The following is a 20,160-nucleotide window of genomic DNA, read 5'->3' as shown; positions in this document are numbered from 1 at the left end:
CTACATAGTACAACTTTCAAAGTGAGGAAGTTGGCATTGATTCATTATTACCATATAATCCATAGAATTCATTCAAATATTGCTGATTTTCCCAATATTATTTACAGGTTCAGGATCTAATCTAGAATCATGCAGTGCATTTAATTATTATGTCTCTTTAATCTCCTTCAGTCTGGACCAGTTCTTCAGTTTTCTCTTGTCTTTGATGACCTTGACGTTTTTGAAGAGGACAGGCTAGGTTTTAGAATTTTCCTCAGTAAGGGCTTGTCTCATTTTCTTGTGATTTCTGCATTTTTGCATAGGAGTGCCAGCGAAGTAATGCTGTGTTCTTTCTAGTGCTTATCAGGAAAAATATGATGTGAATTTGTTCTGTAGTGGTAATGTTTATTTTTATCACTTGGTTAAGATGGTGTTTGCCAGGTTTCTTGACCTTACAGTTAATAAGTATGTTGTACTAATTAGTAAATATTTTGTGGGGAGATACTTTGAGACTATGTAATATCCTGTTTCATTACACACTTTTCATTATTTTAGCCTTTATTGATGAACCGTGCCAGAATTAGATACTATACTCTGAAAGGTACCAAATGGTAATTTTTCTTTTCTTTTTTTTTTTTTTTATTTTGAGACAGAGTCTCGCTCTGTCGCCCAGGCTGGAGTGCAGTGGCCGGATCTCAGCTCACTGTAAGCTCCGCCTCCCGGGTTCACGCCATTCTCCTGCCTCAGCCTCCCGAGTAGCTGGGACTACAGGCGCCCGCCACCTCGCCCGGCTAGTTTTTTGTATTTTTTTAGTAGAGACGGGGTTTCACCGTGTTAGCCAGGATGGTCTTGATCTCCCGACCTCGTGATCCGCCCGTCTCGGCCTCCCAAAGTGCTGGGATTAAAGGCTTGAGCCACCGCGCCGGGCCCCAAATGGTAATTTTTCTAATTTCCTCTAGATTATGGTACTGTAGGGTAGAGTTTTCCCTATTCACCTGTTTATTTACTTCAGAGTGGTGTTCTTATTTTCCTCAATGGATTATATTTTACTGTTACTTATATTAGTTAGATTGGTTCTATGCTTGGCCATTGGGAGCCCCTTAAAGCTACCTCCTGTGCCCTTTTGACATGTCCTCATCATTTTTTGAATACTTCCTTAACTTTCTGGCATAGCAAGATGTTTTAGGCTTGAATATTGAATTTTTTCAGTCTCAGCCCTGGATTCAGCAGTTTCTCTAAGGAGCACTTGGCTTCTTTTAATGCAAAAGATTATCTGGGCAGTAGGTGTGCTTATTGCTACTATAAAGTGTTACTGCTTATAGGCCCTCTTAGCATATACATTTAGGAAATACATACTTACACTTTTATACTTGTTTTTATTTCTCTCTGCTACCTTAAAAAAAAAAAGAGTTAAAAAACTAGGTGGGTGTGGTGACGTGCACCTGTAGTCCTGGCAACTCAGGGGCTGAAGTGGGCAGATTGCTTGAGCCTGGGAGTTCAAGGTTACCATGCGCTGTGATTGCACTACTGTACTGCAGCCTGGGCAACAGAACGATACCCTGTCAGTAAACAAACAAGCAAAGTTTACATTGATATCTCTAGTTCCAGTTTAAAACTGTGGAGTTACTCTAACCTTCTGCCTTCTCATATTTGTGGATTTTTTTTTTTTTTTTTTTTTTGAGACAGGATCTTGCCCAGGTTGGTGTACAGTGGCGCCATCTTGGCCCACTGCAGCCATTACCTCCAGGGCTCAAGTGATCCTCCCACTTCAGCCTTATGCGTAGCTGGGACCACAGGTGTGTGCCACCACGCCTGGCTAATGTTTGTATTTTTAGTAGAGACAGGGTTTTGCCATGTTGGCCAGGCTGGTCTCGAACTGTAGGCTCAAGTGATCCACCCGCCTTAACCTCCCAAAGTACTACGATTACAGGCATGATCCACTTGCCTGGCCCTTTCAGGTATTTGTATCTCTGACCTTGAGAAACTTGGCTTCCATTATTTTCAATGTATTTACTTAACTTCATAGTTTTTCCTGTTTATAACCAAACTCCTAGCCATGCCAGCCAAAAGCTTGGTCTCAGATATGTTGCCCACTCCTGCCGAAAATTTGCCCCCAGAAATAATCATTACAAAAATACCCCTGATGAAGGGGTGGGGGACGTTTAAGGAAAAAGGAAAGGAGGAAAGATTAGAGGCCAGTTAGAAAGCTTGGCCTGACCCTTTTCTACTCCTTTCCTTGCCAGACTTGCTGACTGAAAGCTCACCCTGATAGGGGGAAGACTGCTTTATATTTTGTGATCATTCTGGCTGCTATGCAGAAAACAGGTTGGAAAGAATGAGAAAGGAAATGGAGAGATTGTCTAGGAAACTTTTGGATTTCTAGCTGAAAGACTGTGGTAGCTTTGATGTGCTGTGTGGCAGTGCTAGAGACAGATAGTGGTGGGCTTACCCAAAACATTTGAAAGTTGGTAAGCCTGCTTTTAATTGGCAGTTTACCAGAGATACTAATTTGTCTAATGGATATAAACATAGTTGTTTTAGTAAGAAATAGTATTTTTAAGAAATATTTTGGTTTTCGGAGCAGATGTTAGTTTGCTTTTAGCCAATGACAGTTGATAAATATTTTTCTGTGGTGGTGGGTATGAGTTTTTGTTCATAGTTTTTCACTGCATACATTTTTTTAGCTTCTGGTTTATGTATTAAAATACTTTGTTTAATATAAAATAGCTGCTCGAAGTAAGCATGAATAATTTTTGTATCATCTTAAACCAGTTGTAATTACATGAATGTGTGTAATATTTGGCTCTGGTAATTATTAATTCTACTCTGTTTTTTAGATATTATGATCAGATTTGTTCTATTGAACCCAAATTCCCATTTTCTGAAAATCAGGTAAGTCATTAATTGTGTCTTAAAATTATATGGTAATGGCACCCATTTCCTTCTGCCAATATCTTCACTGTCTTTAGAGTTTTATGAGATAGTGTTATAAAAATAGGAGCTTTTAGGTCTGTCTGATGTGAATATATGTGCTTCCGAAGAAAGAATCTCCTGGAATTCCATTCATGTCATTCTTCAGTCACTTCTGGGGCTCATGTAGAACAATGGTTTGTTTTTTTTTTTTTGGACTTCATTTTATGTCAGTAGGATTTATTGACTGATTAATCTACTGTGTCCTTCCCTTTGACTTTTTCAGAATTAGGAAGGAAACTGCAGAATTCAGGAATTATTAGTCTCAGTTTATGTGCTTTAAAAATTATTTGCACAAGTTACATTTGCATGTAAAAGTTGCAAATGCTGTTGTGATTAAATGTTAATTACACAAATGTCAACTTTATCTTCTCCTTAAAGGCTAGATGTTGAAAATGCTGATAATTTCTTATAGTTTTATTTTGGAGATTGGATAAAGATTTTAAAATTAGTGATACTTTAAAATTTTAAAATAGTTATAAGAAAAGTACTTTAAACATTCTTGTACTAAAGTTTTTACAGGTGAAATAATTATATGTTGAGATTTCCTTTAAAATATTCCTGGGAAAAAAGTGTAGGTGACTGGAGGCAGGACAAGTTGGGAGGTAGATGAACCAAGAAGGGCAAAAGACTAAGGCTGCTGATGGATATACTGGAGTTCATTCTCTTTATTCTCTGTAGTTTTTCTGTATGTTTGAAAATTTCCCTAATCAAGAATTTAGACATTTTCATATTAGATTGTAATAAATAATTTAAATGAGGTTTACTTCTTTCTAATCTTTGTATGTGATAATGCATATTTTAGGAGCAGAGAGGGAGTTTTTTGATAAAGTAAATATTTAATTTTCATGTAGCATACAGAAAAATGAAGAAATCATGGGTATAGCTTGAATCTTACAAAATGAGTATGCCTGTGTAACCACCACCTAGATAAATATTAACCCATCCCCCAAAATAACCATTCTCCTATTTTTGTCATCATGGAATAGTTTTTAATTTCATCTTCTAGGAAACCTGTAGTACTTACTTTTATTTCCCTTGCTTCACTTGGCTTATTTGACAAGCGTCTACTACTTACTTTGTTCCATTAAAGTCATTGTGTGTTTATAAAGATGAATAAGATAGTGTTTATGATTACCGAGGCAGAATGACCATTTGAAATATCCTAGTGCCAGTATTTTACTTTTTTAAAATTTCAATTTAAAAGGAGAAGGAAAGGGAGTTGGGTGGTTATAGGAGATAATATTTTAGACAGATTGAGCTTTTGTCCTTTTTTTCATAGTGGATTTTTCTTTAAAGGAGACTTAATATTTAATGAGATTCAGGAAGGTAACATAATTTTCTATTTTCTTTCATTCTATCCAGATCTGCTTGACATTTACCTGGAAGGATGCTTTTGATAAAGGTTCACTTTTTGGAGGCTCTGTAAAACTGGGTATGTAATTTTTAATAAAAGTGATAGGAAAATTGGTCTAACTACTTTGCATTGTTTTTAGTTTTTAAAATTGTTATCCTAATGACTCTTTATAAATACTAAAGTTTTTTACATCTCATTTTCTTTTTAACTTCAACTTTTAATGCAATTTTGAAATATTTGTAGAGAGCCCATGCTTTGCCAGGCACTGTCCTAGTTATAAAAATGAGTAAAACCGATGTACTCAGTTGTTGGGAAGATAGTTGATCATGTAAAAGTGTAATATGTAATATCAGCCTATGAACAAACTCACGGAAGTATATATGAGGAAGAAAGTAATTCTACCTTTTGAAAGCAGACAATGTTTGAGTTAGGCCTTAAAGGATGGATTTGTAGAAAATAATATTACAGACACAAAATCATAACCATAGGTCAGAAGGGTGAGGACTTTTGATCTACCAGCTCCAGCAAGATAACATCTCTGTGCCTTAATTTTCTCATCTGTGAAATGGAGATAATACTATGTATTTCTTTTTTTTTTTTTTTTTTTTTTGAGACGGAGTCTCGCTCTGTCGCTGGGGCTGGAGCGCAGGGGCTGGAGCGCAGTGGCCGGATCTCAGCTCACTGCAAGCTCCGCCTCCCGGGTTTACGCCATTCTCCTGCCTCAGCCTCCTGTGTAGCTGGGACTACAGGCGCCCGCCACCTCGCCTGGCTAGTGTTTTGTATTTTTTTAGTAGAGACGGGGTTTCACCGTGTTCGCCAGCATGGTCTCGATCTCCTGACCTCGTGATTCGCCCGTCTCGGCCTCCCAAAGTGCTGGGATTAAAGGCTTGAGCCACCGCGCCCGGCCTAATACTATGTATTTCTTTGGATTCTTTTTTTTTTTTTTTTTTTTTTTTTGAGACAGAGTTTTGCTCTTGTTGCCCAGGCTGGAGTACAGTAGCACAATCTCGGCTAACTGCAACCTCTGCCTACTGGGTTCAAGTGATTCCCCTATTCTCCTGCCTCAGCCTCCTGAGTAGCTGGGATTACAAGCACCCGCCACCACACCTGGGTAATTTTTTTAGTAGAGACAGGGTTTCATCATGTTGGCCAGGCTGGTGTTGAACTCCTGACCTCAGGTGATCCACCCACCTCGGCCTCCCAAGATGCTGGGATTACAGGCATGAGCCCTTGGCTGATCTCATTGGATTCTTATGTGGATTAAATGAGTGAATACTTGTAAAGTCCTAAGAACAGTGCTCAATAAGTATTAGCTGCAATGAATAATTATATTATTACATAACATTGTAATGCATATATGATATATATGTATTATATGTATATTATATGTATATATTATATATGTATATACAATGTATATATGGTATATATGTATTTGTATATAATATGTATTATATGTGTCTAATGTGTATTATATGCATATATGTGTATTATGTATATATGTATAATACATATACATGTATATATACTTACGTATACAGCATATATTTGTATACATATATGCATATATACATATGTGTATGTATAGTATATATACTGTATATATTCATATACATATATGTTTATTATACATATATTTATATAATATATAATGTATAGATATTTATGTATGTATACATGTAGTATGTATAACTATGTATAATATGCCTTATATAGTATATTCCTTTTATAACATGCATATATTATATAAGATATGCTATAATATATATTGTATACCTTATAAGATATATAATATGTATTATATAGTATGTACATACCATATACATACATATATCTATATCTTTTTTTTTTTTTTTTTGACACTGAGTCTCACTTTGTTGCCCAGGCTGGAGTGCAGTGGCGCGATCTCGGCTCACTGCAAGCTCCGCCTCTCGGGTTCACACCATTCTCCTGCCTCAGCCTCCGGAGTAGGTGGGACTACAGGCGCCCGCCACCATGCCCGGCTAATTTTTTGTATTTTTAGTAGAGATAGGGTTTCACCGTGTTAGCCAGGATGGTCTTGATCTCCTGACCTCGTGATCCACCCACCTCGGCCTCCCAAAGTGCTGGGATTACAGGCATGAGCCACCGTGCCCGGCTATATATCTATATCTTATTTAGGGTTTATACTTACATATAGGTGAGGAAATGGAAATATATATTTTATAGTAGATATTGTATATAATAATTTAATTATTGTTTTGGCGTATATATAGGTGAGGAAATGGAAATATATATTTTATAGTAGATATATATAATGTTAATATAATGATAGTTATTGTTGTGGCTTGTAACCATAGGTTGAATTGGGGATTATGGAGGGTGATGATATTAGAAAGCAGATTGTGAAGAGTTGCAAATATTATGCTTCTGACTTTTTACTTTCCCCTCTTGTATAATAATAGTGAATGTTTATTGGGCATTTATTTTACCCAGGCACTCTGGAAGGGACTTTATAAATAATCTTTCTGAATTCTCTAATAGCTTAATGAGGAAAGTGCTATTATTGCCAGTTGAACAAACTGGTTTAGAAAGATTACGTGATTTTCTGAAGTCATATGGTTAGGATTTAATGAAGCTGGGATATGAATCTAGATAGCCTAACTCCCGGGACTAGAGAGAAACAAACCGGTTAGGAGACTGATGAGAGATAATGAGGTTAGACAAGCTAGTGTGTGCGAGTCACAGAAGAGAGGGATTTCGGACTTTTCAGAGGTGAAGTTGACTGAATTTGCTGACTACCAGTTAGAAGGAAGAGTAGGAGTTGAGGCTTGACTCTGAGATTTATAAGTTGGTTTGACCTATTGGATATTTGTTCCTTTTAGTAGAAAGTTTGAGTCTGACTTTTCTGTATTATTCTGGGTAGACATTTCTCTGGCATTCTGAAATAAAGGATTTAAAGCTCAGAAGAGAAAGAGATACACATTCGAGAACAATTATTAGGTGATAATAAATTTATTCCTTCTGGCAGATAATTGACTGAGAAAAGTATAAAAGTCAGAGCTAAGTAATATAACATTCGGGGAAATAGAAGAAGAGGTTCTGGGAATGAGGTTGAGAAAAAGCTTTCAGATCTTACAGGAACCAGGGTAAAATAGAGATGTGAAGGAATGCCAGAAGAGTTTCAAAGTTGATGTGGTCCAGTGGTTCCCAAACCTGGCTACATATTAGTATTACCTGGGGAAAATGTAAGATAAAAGATGAAGATACAGAGTGCCAGATGTGATAGGAGAAAATTTTGGAGTAGGGCACTGGAATTGTTATCTTTGAAAATATCTCCAGGTGGCTGGGCGCGGTGGCTCACGCCTATAATCCCAACACTTTGGGAGGCGGAGGCGGGTGGATCGTAAGTTCAGGAGTTTGAGATTAGCCTAACATGGTGAAATCCTGTCTCTACTAAAAATACAAAATCAGCCAGGTGTAATGGTGCACACCTTGTGATCCCAGCTACTCAGGAGGCTGAGGCAGGAGACTCGCTTGAACCTGGGAGGCAGAGGTTGCAGTGAGCCGAGATCGTGCCATTGCACTCCAGCCTGGGCAACAGAGAGAGATTCCGTCTAAAAAAAAAAAAAAATCTCCAAGTGATTCTGATGATCATCCCAGGTCCAGGCTGGAACATCCTTGACAGAGTCATTGTGGCAGAACTCAGTCATGTAAGGTTGGAGAAGTCCTTGGATTTGGCAGAGAGAAGTTTCGCTTGGAGTTTCCTGAAGAAGCATCAGATTGAGGGGTGAATGGGAGGTGAGGGAATGGAAACAGTAAATGTGGGTTGCTCATTTCAGGAAATTTACAGTAAAGATTTGGGGACAAAGGGAGCATCGTTCTGAGAGGGAGTCAAGGTGAAGAAAAGGATTTTTAGTGTTGTTATGACTTAAGAAATTTAGTAGGCTGCGAATAAGGAGCAGATGGCAGGAGACCTAGGAGACACTTGAGTGATGAACTCAAGTATCCAGAAGAACTGGGAAGCAAAAAATTAGATCATAAAGCAGGAGGTGGTTCATCAAGGCATTTCTAGTAGCAAAAATTGGTAATTAAATGTCATTCAGTAATGTCCTGGTTAAATAAAAGACTACTCATTCATTTAAATATTGTGTACTTTTGGAATACTAAGAATAAAAATGCATATATATATTTGTTGATATGTAAAGCTCTATCAATGGAATATTGAATAAAAGGCCTGCCTTAGTTCAGAGTTGTTGCATCGTACAACTCTAGGGTCCCCTGAGTTGGGCTCCTTGGGATGGTGCTCATATAGAACCTAGAGTGGTTCCTCCTCCCTTGAGTTGTGCATTCCAGGCAACTCGAGTGTGGTATAGTATCCACTTTGTGAAAAGTTATTTGTGTGAATGTGTATGTAGTTATTTGTGAGATACCAAAAAATAAATTCTGGTTAACTGTGGAAGATGAGATCTTGGGTGATTTTTAATTATTTTTTTGTAGTTTAAAATGTTTGAATTTTAGAAAACTATATTTATAATTTAGTTATTTTCATTTTGAAAAGTTTAGAGGCTGGAAGTGGTGGCTCATGCTTCTAATCCCAGTACTTGGGGAGGCCGAGACAGGTGGATTACTTGAGCCCAGGAGTTCAAGACCAACCTGGGGAACAGACGAAACTCTGTCTCTACAAAAAATACAAAAATTAGCCAGACATCGTGGCGCGTGCCTGTAGTCCTAACTATTTGGGGAGTTGAAGTGAGAGGATCGCTTGAGCCTGGGAGGTTAAGACTGCAGTAAGCCGTGATTATGCCACTGTTCTTCAACCTGGGTGACAGAGCAACACTTTGTCTCAAAAGAAAACAAAAGATAAAAGAAAAAATGAAAAAGAGAGCAAGTAAGAAACAAGAATACAGTTAAATATTTAAAAAGTCATCTTTGAAAAAAGGAAAATATTGTTTTGAAAACCTGGTTTAAGTTTAGATGGATAGAAGAAAATAAAGGAAAAAAGATGAGTTAATTGCAAGATCAAAATAGCTCTTATATGTAAAATCTCATAAAAGCTCTTATACATGAGAAATTGTCAAAATGAGAGACTACAGTCTGGTATGATAATATTTATGGGCAACTTAATAGATTGAGATACGTATCTGATATATAAACAGTTTACTTTTATTTCTTGTTCGGAATATATTTCATTCATTTTTTTTTTTTTTTTTTTGAGAACAGTCTTGCTCTGTTGCCGGAGGTGGAGTGCAGCCGCGTGATCTCAGCTCGGTGCAACCTCCGCCTCTGGGGTTCAAGTGATTCTCGTGCCTCAACCTCCTGAGTAGCTGGGATTACAGGCGCGCACCACCATGCCTGGCAAATTTTTGTGTTTTTAGTAGAGACAGGGTTTCACCATGTTGGCCAGGCTGATCTCGAACTCCTGGCCTTAACAGCTCCACCTGCCTTGGCCTCCCAAAGTGCTGGGATTACAGGTGTGAGCCACCGCGACCGGCTGATATTTAATTTTGTTCCTTGCTCTTTCCTGCCATACTAGCCTAATGTATATATTTATTGAATTAATTAAAATTATATTCAGAACTTGAAGGCATGGATCCCTTGCCTTTTTTTGTTGTTGTTGTTTTTGAGACGGAGTCTCGCTCTGTCGCCCAGGCTGGAGTGCAGTGGCCGGATCTCAGCTCACTGCAAGCTCCGCCTCCCGGGTTTACGCCATTCTCCTGCCTCAGCCTCCCGAGTAGCTGGGACTACAGGCGCCCGCCACCTTGCCTGGCTAGTTTTTTGTGTTTTTTAGTAGAGACGGGGTTTTACCGTGTTAGCCAGGATGGTCTGGATCTCCTGACCTCATGATCCGCCCGTCTCGGCCTCCCAAAGTGCTGGGATTACAGGCTTGAGCCACCGCGCCCGGCCGCCTTTTTTTTTTTTTTTTTTTTTTGATAGGAAGTCTCCCTCTGTTGCCAGGCTGGAGTGTAGTGGCACGATCTCGGTGCACTGCAACCTCCGCCTCCGGGGTTCAAGCGATTCTCCTGCGTCAACCTTCCCAGTAGCTGGGACTACCGACGTGCACCACCACATCCAGCTAATTTTTGTACTTTTAGTAGAGACGGGGTTTCACCATGTTGGCCAGAATGGTCTTGATCTCTTGACTTGGTGATCTGCCCACCTCAGCCTCCCGAAGTGCTGGGATTACAGACATGAGCCACTGCACCCAGCCAATCTCTTGCCTTTTAGTATCTAATGTTATTGATGAAAAGTCTGAGTTTTGTTATTTTGTAAGTGATCTGTTTCTTTGCTCTTGGGAATATTTTTACAGTCTTCTCTTTGTCTTTCATGTTTAGAAATCTCAAAAGACTTAATGGGATTTCATTTAATTCATTTGTAGGGCATGTGTTTTTGGCCCTTTTAGTTTGAACATTTATATCTCCCTTCAGCTCTGGGAAGTTTTCTTATATTTCTTTGATAATTGTCTCTTTTGTCTCTCCTTCTTTGGAATACTTTTTTAGATGTTGGTTGTTCTGAGTTGTTCACTCATAATTTTTGTAATTTTTATTTTCTCGACTTTATGTTCTACTTCTGAGAGATTGCCTAGATACTAATTTTAAAACTTGAAAAATTTTTTTCCTTCCGCCACCTTTAAAACTTTGGAAAAAAATTTAACAATCAAGTTTTTAATTTTTAGGAGCTTTTTCTTATTAATTAAGAAAATCCTGTTCTTTTATGGATGTACTATCTTTGAATCTCTTTAAGGAATGCTAATGTTTATGTCTGCTTTAGTTTAGAATGAGGAGACTAGAATGGTTTGGAAGCAAGTTGAAAACTGGCCATTATTACATAGGAGGCCACCAAAGTACTGTAACAAGGAGGGCTTTACTTTATGGCACTACTCTGTGGTACAAACATACAAATGTAGTGTTCTGATTCTCCTAGATGGTTTGTTCAGTGTTTTTTGTAAGGAACCTTATTTTGCCTGGTGGTCAATGCCTTGCTCATTATGCAAGATCTTGAATTCCAAAGTGATTGAATTCTGTAAGTAACAGGGAGATATTATAGATTCTTTTTTAAAAGTTATTTTTCAATTGTGATACAATATACATAATATACCTTCTTAACCCTTTTAAGTGTACACTTCAGTGTGCATATTCAGTGTACATGTACATTTACATTATTGTGCAAACATCGTCTTGAGAACTCTTTTTCACCTTACAAAACTGAAACTCTGCCCAGTAAATGATAACTTCACAGACTGGGGGTGGTGGCTCATGCCTGTAATTCAAGCATTTTGGGAGGCCAAGTTGGGAGGATTGCTTGAACCAAGGAGTTTAAGACCAGCCTAGGCAACATAGTGAGTCACTGTCTCTACAAAAAATACAGAAATTAGCTGGGTGTGGTGGCCTGTGCCTGTAGTCCTAGCTACTCAGGAAGCTGAGGCAGGAAGATCGATTGAGCCCAAGAGGTAGAGGCTGCAATGAGTGTGATTGCACTAGTGCACTCCAGCCTGTGTGACAGAATGAGACCCTGTCTCAAAAGGAAAAAAAAAAATTATAATGTCCCATTCTTCCCTCAGCCCTTGGCAACTACCATTCTTTCTGTCTCTGAATTTAACTGTAGAATCATAGACTGCATTTAAAAAGTTTCACTACATGAAGTTTGTTATCTTAATCATTTTTAAGTGTACAGTTCACTAGTGTTGGGTGTTTTTCACATTGTTGTAGAATACATCCAGAACTTTTTCATCTTGCAAATCTGAAATAATGTACTCATTGAACAACAGTCCGTCTCCCCCTACCACCATCCCTGATAACCATCATTCTGATTTCTGTCTCTATGAATTTGATTACTCTAGGTAACTCATATAAGTGGAATCATACAATATTTGTCTTTTTGTGGCTGACTTATTGCACTTAGCTTAATGTCCTCAAGATTCATCCCTGTTATAGCATATGATTTCCTTCTTGTTTAAGGCTCACTAATATTCCATTGTATGTATATACTACTTTTTGTTTATACATTCATCAGTCCACAGACACTTGAGTTGCTTTCATGTTTGGCTATTGTGAATAATGCTGCTATGAACATGGGCATACATATATCTCTTTGAGACTCTGCTTTCATTATTTTTGGGGGTGTATACCCAAAAGTGGAATTGCTGGATAAAATAGCAATTCTATTTTTAATATTTTGAGGACCTGCCATATTGTTTTCCACAGTAGTTGCACTTTTTTTATTTTTTATTTTGAGACAGGGTCTTGCTCTGTCGCTCAGGCTGGAGTATAGTGGCATGATCATAGCTCACTGCAGCCTTGAACTCTTGGGCTCAAATGGTCCTCTTGCCTCCGAGTAGGTAGGACTACAGACATGTACCACCATACCTGGCTGATTAAAAACTTTTTTTTTTTTGTAGAGATGGGGTCTTGCTGTGTTGCTCAGGCTGACCTCAAACTCTTGGCTTCAAGAGATCCTCCTGCCTCAGCCTACTAAAGTGCTGGGATTACAAGAGTAAGCCACCATACCCAACCACCAGTTTGCATTCCCTCCAACAGTACATGAGGGTTCCAGTTTGTATCTTCATCAATGCTTATTTTCTGTTTGTTTTTTAATAGGAGCTATCCTAAGTGGATGTGAGGTGTGTAGATTTTTTATCAGAGTTGGGTTTTAGCCCATCTAATCTGCTAGCTCTTTGAGAAATGTATTTGCCTGAGGGAGTAAAGCATAAGGCCAGCTAGGAGTAATTGCATTGACTTAGATTTGTGGTAATGAGGAACTGGTTTGACTGTGGTGGGACAATGATTTTGAGAGTTGGTGGAAAAATGGAAATAATTATTCAAATTTAAGAAACTGAGAGAAATGACATGAAAATGACTTTTGCATTTGAATTTGATTGTAATAGAAATGTGGAAGTAAAGGGAAGGAGAGAAAGAATAACTTACTGTTCTTTAGCGTTTTAGGTGATGGGAATATTGTTGTGGAAATAAATGCCTGTAAGGGCAGCTTGAAATATGGGAGCATATGACAGCAAGAAAACAGGTCTGGAAACTTGTTTTTGTGAGAGTTAGTGGGATGACAGAGGTCATAGTATTTCTCTTTGAAACATTTGTTTTCTTTAGAAAAAATAATCTGATAAATTTTTCCTTCTTAATTTTTTACAGCTCTTGCAAGCTTAGGATATGAAAAGAGCTGTGTGTTGTTCAATTGTGCAGCCTTAGCTAGCCAAATTGCAGCAGAACAGAACCTGGATAATGATGAAGGATTGAAAATCGCTGCTAAGCATTACCAGGTATGCGGAAAAGTAGTTACTGCAATAATGATCAACACTAAATTGGATTAAGTGGAAAATAATTTGCATTTAGGTTTATAGATACTTCTTACCCAACAGATGTTTTCTTAAATGAATGCACTTTTAAAATGAATTGATTCTTACTGTTGAAGCCCTTAGATAAACTGTCTATAGACCAAGTCTGTTTTTCCTCATTGTTTTATACCCAGCACCTAGCACAGTGCCTGGCACATAATAGAGGCTCAATAATTGTTGGTTGAAGAAATTATGAAATGTCTGAGATTTCATCTCAGGCATTTAGGATAAATCCATTTTAAATAAATTACCTAATTTAAAAAATTTGTACATCATTTTCATATATTTTCTTAGAGTGAGACACACTTGAAATTTCACTGTTACAAAAATAAAGACAAGAAATTGGCAAGAAAATAAAAATTTAACTTTGAGACATGTGGAGAGGTCATATTTAAATGTAGTCAGACACGTAATGTTCATAAGTTACCTATTTTACATACTAATCATTTACTAATATGGCATGTTATTTTGTGGCAGTTGTTTTATTATTTATTCAGCTTTTTTTTTGTTTTGGTTAAAAAAATGATTAGTGTCAAGTAATATATATAATCATGTTGTCATTTTATATTACTTTCTAATTTGCAAAGTGTTTTCGTGTACATTATTTGACCCTCAGATAAACCTTGCAATGTATGTCATATAATGTCATTCCCATTTTACATATGAGGAGACTAAAGGTCAGAAGTCTTAATATAGCAGTCCATTTGGGTTTCAGTAGTTCTGATTCCAAATTTCATGTAATTCCAAATTTCATGTAATTCCAAATGTCCTTCCACTATTTCACCCCCAAACCTCCCATGAAATTTGCTTGTCTCAAAGATAGTCTGCTTTTTCCTATTGTTTATGTTTAAGGGAGAGGTGAGTAATGCTATTCTGAGAAAGTAAAAGGAAAATGTACCTTAAGGAAACAACATGGTCCAAATTGTGGCTTGCCTTACAGTTTTGAATAGGCATAGATGACAAACATAATGCATATGCTGTTTCTTTTTGAGGCTATACATGGCAAATATTTTAAAATGTGAAAACGAACTGGGCGTGGTGGCTCACGCCTGTAGTCCCAGGACTTTGGGAGGCTAAGGTGGGCAGATCATGAGGTCAGGAGTTCCAGACCAGCCTGGCCAACATGGTGAAACCTGTGTCTATTAAAAATAGAAAAATTAGCTGGGTGTGGTGGCGGGTGCCTGTAATCTGAGCTACTTGGGAGGCTGAGGCAGGAGAATCGCTTGATCCCAGGAGGCGGAGGTTGCAGTGAGCTGAGATTGTGCCATTGCACTCTAGTCTGGGTGACAAGAGCAAGACTCTGTCTCAAAATAAATAAGATAAAATAGTGAAAACGAAGTAAAATTTTATTTAGCTTTTGGTTAACTGTAACTCAGTTAATTGGTATATGATATTTTAGAAAGGTCATTCAGAATTATGAAAGAAACATTCCATTCTGTGAGTGTTCACAGCAGGGCACCTGGTATCATGGAAAGATAACTGGTGGTATTAGACCTAGGTCCTTATCTAGGCTGCTCGCCACCCAGAAGCTTTGTGCCATTGGGCAAGTTCTTTAACCTCTTTAGTACCTCCAGTTCCTCATCTGTAAATGAGAGACTCAGACACCTAGCTGTTCTAGACTTTGATTCACTAGTTTACTAAACAAGTTCAGTTGTTCGTTCCTAGCAGATACTCTAGTCTTATAATACTTAATGACTGCAAACATGCTTTTCATTTTAATACATTTGACTTTGAGTTTTCTCTGTGTTGTCTATTTATCTAACTCATGACACTTTTTTTTTCCTTGTTTGAGATGGAGTCTCGCTTTGTTGCCCAGGCAGGAGTACAATGGCATGATCTTGGCTCACTGCAACCTCCGCCTCCTGGCTTCAAGCGATTATCCTGCCTCAGCCTCCTGAGCAGCTGGGATTACAAGTGTGTGCCATCATGCCCAGCTAATTTTTGTATTTTTAGTAGAGATGGGGTTTCATCATTTTGGCCAGGCTGGTCTTGAACTCCTGACCTCAGGTGATCCGCCTGCCTCAGCCTTCCAAAGTGCTGGGATTACAGGCGTGAGCCACTGCGCCCGGCCAACTCATGACACATTTTAATCCCAGACTGACTTCTTTCTTTTTCTTAGTATAATTTGTTTCATAGAAGCAAAATTATTTCAGTATTAACAAAATATAATTGAGATGAGAAATCTGAAGGGGAACGTTTCGCTAGGGAGCTCTGAAGGCCAGACGGAAATCACTAGCAATGGGTAGTAATGCTGTTCCTCAGAGGACTAGGTGTATGTGCTATTTGGGGTGTCCCCTAACTATGGCATGTTTAATTATTTGTAAGATGAATTTGTTTGGGACCAAAACAAGAGTATTGCAGTACTAAAAATATTTTAATGTTTATCCCTGCATCTATTCTCATGTTAATTTTGAGGAAGTGTATCTAAAAATAGCTTAATCAGATTGTTCCATTGGTTTACTTTGTTTTTCCTTGTAATTTACTTTTATTTTTTGTTAAATCTCTTCTTACGCTATAGAGTTTTAGAAAGATAACCTTATTGTCTGTAGGTCAGATGTTTTAGATTGGTTTTGCATAATATAAAAATTTAAATATATTAAGTGTTCACTGAGTTAACATTTGAAGTGACTTTTATATGTAACAGTAGGAAATTAAGTCTTGCTGAGTTCCTGTAGGTTTTAAAGAAATTCTTTCCCCCCCCCCTTTAGTTTGCTAGTGGTGCCTTTTTACATATTAAAGAGACGGTTTTATCTGCCTTAAATCGAGAGCCTACTGTGGACATATCTCCAGATACTGTTGGGACCCTCAGTCTTATTATGCTGGCACAGGCTCAAGAAGTATTTTTTCTAAAAGCCACAAGAGGTAACTACAATTTGTCTTCCATTTCGTTGCATGTGAAAAGAAGCGATAAGGCTTTTAAATTAAGAAAGTGATTAGAATATATGTTCAGTGTTGAGCTTTCCTTCTTGAACTTGATATATGGATTATTGAAAATTTTTAGTTATCCTTTTCTGAATTTGTGGCACAAATGCACATTTAAGAATGTAGGCTGTGTTTGAAGTCATGAAATGGATCGTTAGTAATTGTCTTTAAACACTCCATTCTGGAATAGTATTTATGTATGTTTTTAACATGTCAAACATTTATTTGCAAATATTTATTGGGTACTTACTCTGTGCCAGTCACTGTTCTAGTTTCTAGATAAACAGTTAGAAAACAACCTTATGTTTTGGCGACAGGAGAGATGATAAGCAAGAATTAAGTTGCCAGGCTAATTTCATAAATAATTGCTATAAAAAATAAGAAAGAATTATATGACAGTGGCTGGTGGTATGGTTATGGGATAGGGATGTAGGAGAAGCTGTGCTAATTTTAGATTCATTAGTCAAGAAGGCTTTCTTTCAGGAGGTCCTGTTTAAAGTAGACCTAAATGACAAGAAGGAACTATCCAGGCACAGTCCCTGGCCCTGGGAATGAGGGAATAAGAATAATTCTTATAAGGCATATAAGTTTAGATTGAAATATAGGCTGAATATGTAAGTACAGAGAAATTGAAAATAAGAGATAAGTCATCATGTGGAAGAAATAGGAATTGGAATACTTTTTTCTTTTAAAATAACAACTTATATTGAGATAGAATTTATATACACTGAAGTTCGCCCTTTTTAAGTGTACAACATAAGATTTTTAGTATATTCGTAGAGTTTTGATTACCACTATCTTATTTTAGAACATTACCATCATCCCAAAAAGAAGCTGTGTACCCATTAGCAGTCACTCCTCATTCCCTTTTCCTCCACTGCTGGCAACCACTAATCTATTTTGTCTGTTTTAAATTTTGTGCAGAAAATGTGATTTATCAAGAAAGACGTTTTAAGATGCGTGTACAAACTTGTGATCTCAATGTTTATACTGAGACATGTCAGATTAACTCATATTTATTTTAATTATAATGGTCAACTTCGTATTGTATTCCAGATAAAATGAAAGATGCCATCATAGCTAAATTGGCTAATCAGGCTGCAGATTATTTTGGTGATGCTTTCAAACAGTGTCAATACAAAGATACTCTCCCCAAGGTCAGTTATTGTTTTTATAAACACTTGCTTACTTTGCATGTGGAAATATTTAGACTTTTTTGTGTATAAGAAGCAAGTTGAAACTTATGAAGAAATTTGAAGTTTTAATATAGTTATCTGAAGTATATAGTAGAAATAGTTTTTTTCTTTTTTTTTTTAATTTAAGATGCATGAACAATTCTTTTATATTTAGGGGATGTCTTTGTCTTTACCTTTTACTAAACTTGTTTTTCCAAGCTAGAACTCTTTCTGGAAAACGTTGACCATCTGTTTTTAATACTTTTATCAAATCAAGGGATTGTGTAGTTCTGAATCATTGGTGACTTGGTACAAGCGTATATACTTGAGCATGTTGATTATTCACACTTTTAATTATTGTCCTGTTTTCTTAAAGATGAGTCTTAAAGCGCAGAAACAGACATAAAGAAAAAAGGAAAAGAAAACTTAACAAATTCATCTGATACTTTGATTAGAATTAAGTTTTGCCAACAGGGATAAAAAAAATTGGGCTGCTAATGGACAGCTAAGGAAAAGCAACCATCTTAAACCACATATCACAGGAAGTATAATGTTTTAATGTAAACCTTTCTGAAGTGTCAATTGAAAAGACTATTTAGTGATGATCATTTAATGACAAAGCAAATCACTAACAGGTACATTTGGAATGATTAATAAAGAAAACTTAAAGTTTGAGTGAAATATATGTTTCAACTACTTCCTTCAGAAATGTTCAAGGAATTAGTTTCATCATATGGTATCTGTTACATGATTTTTTTTTTTGGTAGAGGAATTTATGGATTTATAAGTCATGTTCAGGAATCTTTGTACATTAAAAAATTGCAGACAACTTGGGGGCAAAGTAAAAATGCAGATAAGTGCATCAGCAGTACTTATTACTCAGAAAATGATCAATAAGGAATTAATGTGACGATTCCTGGGGATTTAAGATACACCAAGAGCCTAGTAGAAATTTGCCCAGGACTCTTGGGTATTAGTAGCCTTCCTCTTAAAAAGAGACTCGGGATCTCCTCTCATGTTTTTTTCATCTGAAAGACCTCATGTTCAGCTGCACAGTGTTCCGTTACTTCCTGTTGGGCCATTAGTTCAGTCCTGTCATGGAGAGAAGAATGTCACCTACAAAGACTTGGAAGCTACCTCTGCAGCATTCCTGGTATTCCTTGAAAATCTCCTGTTTCAGAATCAAGTTGCTCCAGCCTTACCCTGAGAATTGGCATGAGTGTAGTTTGAAATTTAGATGTCTTTTATTTTTTCCTTTTTACTAATAAAGCTCATAAGGTATTTTCATATTCTAGTTATAAAACTGAAATGTCTGCAAGTAGTGATCCAGGAAGGTAGGAAATTATTCCCTGGGAGACAGGAAAGCACACAAGGTAGTAATTCAGTTTTTGATTCTTTTACATTTTTTATTTAGACAGTGATTGTCTATCCTAATTCTTTGTATTTTTTAATATCATATACTTTCTAAAAGCAGTGAGGTTACAGGTTAGGATTTGGCATTTTGGAAGAGCCACTGCTAGTATAATTGCTTTTCTGCTTTATGTCTTTGGATCTTTTAAAATTAATTTTGACTGGAATTATTTTCAAAACAAATAGGCAAAATAGCACTTTATCATTATCATTGGTCATATACTTAGTGCATTTGTCTATATGTTTTTGAGTACATGATACTGAAATATTAGTGTATCTATGATACTGAATCATTTTTATATGGCTAAAATCATCTTTAGTAAGAACCCTCGTAGGATATGAATTTAAGTGAGAATTTACTGTCTTTTTTTAAAACATGATGAAACTTTCATCTATAGAGCAATTTCATTAGTATTTGTGAGTAATGATGGTTTAGTTAACTCTACAGGCTGGGTAAGGGCTCATAAGAAAGCTTCTAAAGCCCTGTGCTTGGTGTTCCTCTGTGAATGTCCATTCTACTTCTCTTTCTAATAATGCATGCTTTTCTTTCTTTTTGTAAACAAAATGTTGACTTCATGGATCAATTAAAGAGAATTGTAAAAACCTAAATTGGCTTCAGTTAACAGTTAAAAAAAGCCCCTTCAATTGGAAGAAAAAAAATTTAATTCATACATTTCAGTCCATACAAAATCATGTTGTCTTCTCTGTTTACACCTAATTACTAACCTTAATCTCTAAACCATTAATGGGGTGATTCTAATTTCTGTCTTCTTTTCCTTTTTCTTCCTGCATCCCATGTTGTCTGTGATGGTTTGTGTGGTTGGACTCTCCCCTGGTCAGTATTTTTATTTCCAGGAGGTGTTCCCTGTCTTGGCTGCAAAGCACTGTATCATGCAGGCCAATGCTGAGTACCATCAGTCTATCCTGGCAAAACAGCAGAAGAAATTTGGAGAAGAAATTGCAAGGTTACAGGTGAGTCTCTTGGTAATAAATATTTAAGTAACTAACTTGGATCTCTTTTT

At 36.9% G+C, this 20,160-nt stretch overlaps 1 protein-coding gene across 2 annotated transcripts in view; it reads left to right on the top strand.

Moving 5' to 3' along the window:
• Positions 1-20,160, top strand: part of PDCD6I (programmed cell death 6 interacting protein) — a 76,005-nt gene that overhangs the window by 10,502 nt on the left and 45,343 nt on the right. Inside the window, exons 2-7 of one of the 2 annotated variants that reach the window (XM_011723231.3) lie at positions 2,817-2,871; positions 4,315-4,384; positions 13,429-13,556; positions 16,340-16,493; positions 17,610-17,710; positions 19,994-20,110. In XM_011723231.3, coding sequence (XP_011721533.1) covers positions 2,817-2,871; positions 4,315-4,384; positions 13,429-13,556; positions 16,340-16,493; positions 17,610-17,710; positions 19,994-20,110 — 625 coding nt within the window. Of the gene's footprint in view, positions 1-2,816; positions 2,872-4,314; positions 4,385-13,428; positions 13,557-16,339; positions 16,494-17,609; positions 17,711-19,978; positions 20,111-20,160 lie in introns of both variants that reach the window. The other variant, XM_011723230.3, reaches the window with a different exon arrangement.

This window comes from Macaca nemestrina, chromosome 2, assembly GCF_043159975.1.
Source record: "Macaca nemestrina isolate mMacNem1 chromosome 2, mMacNem.hap1, whole genome shotgun sequence".
In the NCBI taxonomy this organism is placed as follows: domain Eukaryota; kingdom Metazoa; phylum Chordata; class Mammalia; order Primates; family Cercopithecidae; genus Macaca; species Macaca nemestrina.
Note: the sequence above shows the minus strand (reverse complement) of the source record. Positions and strands in the feature narration are given on the sequence as shown.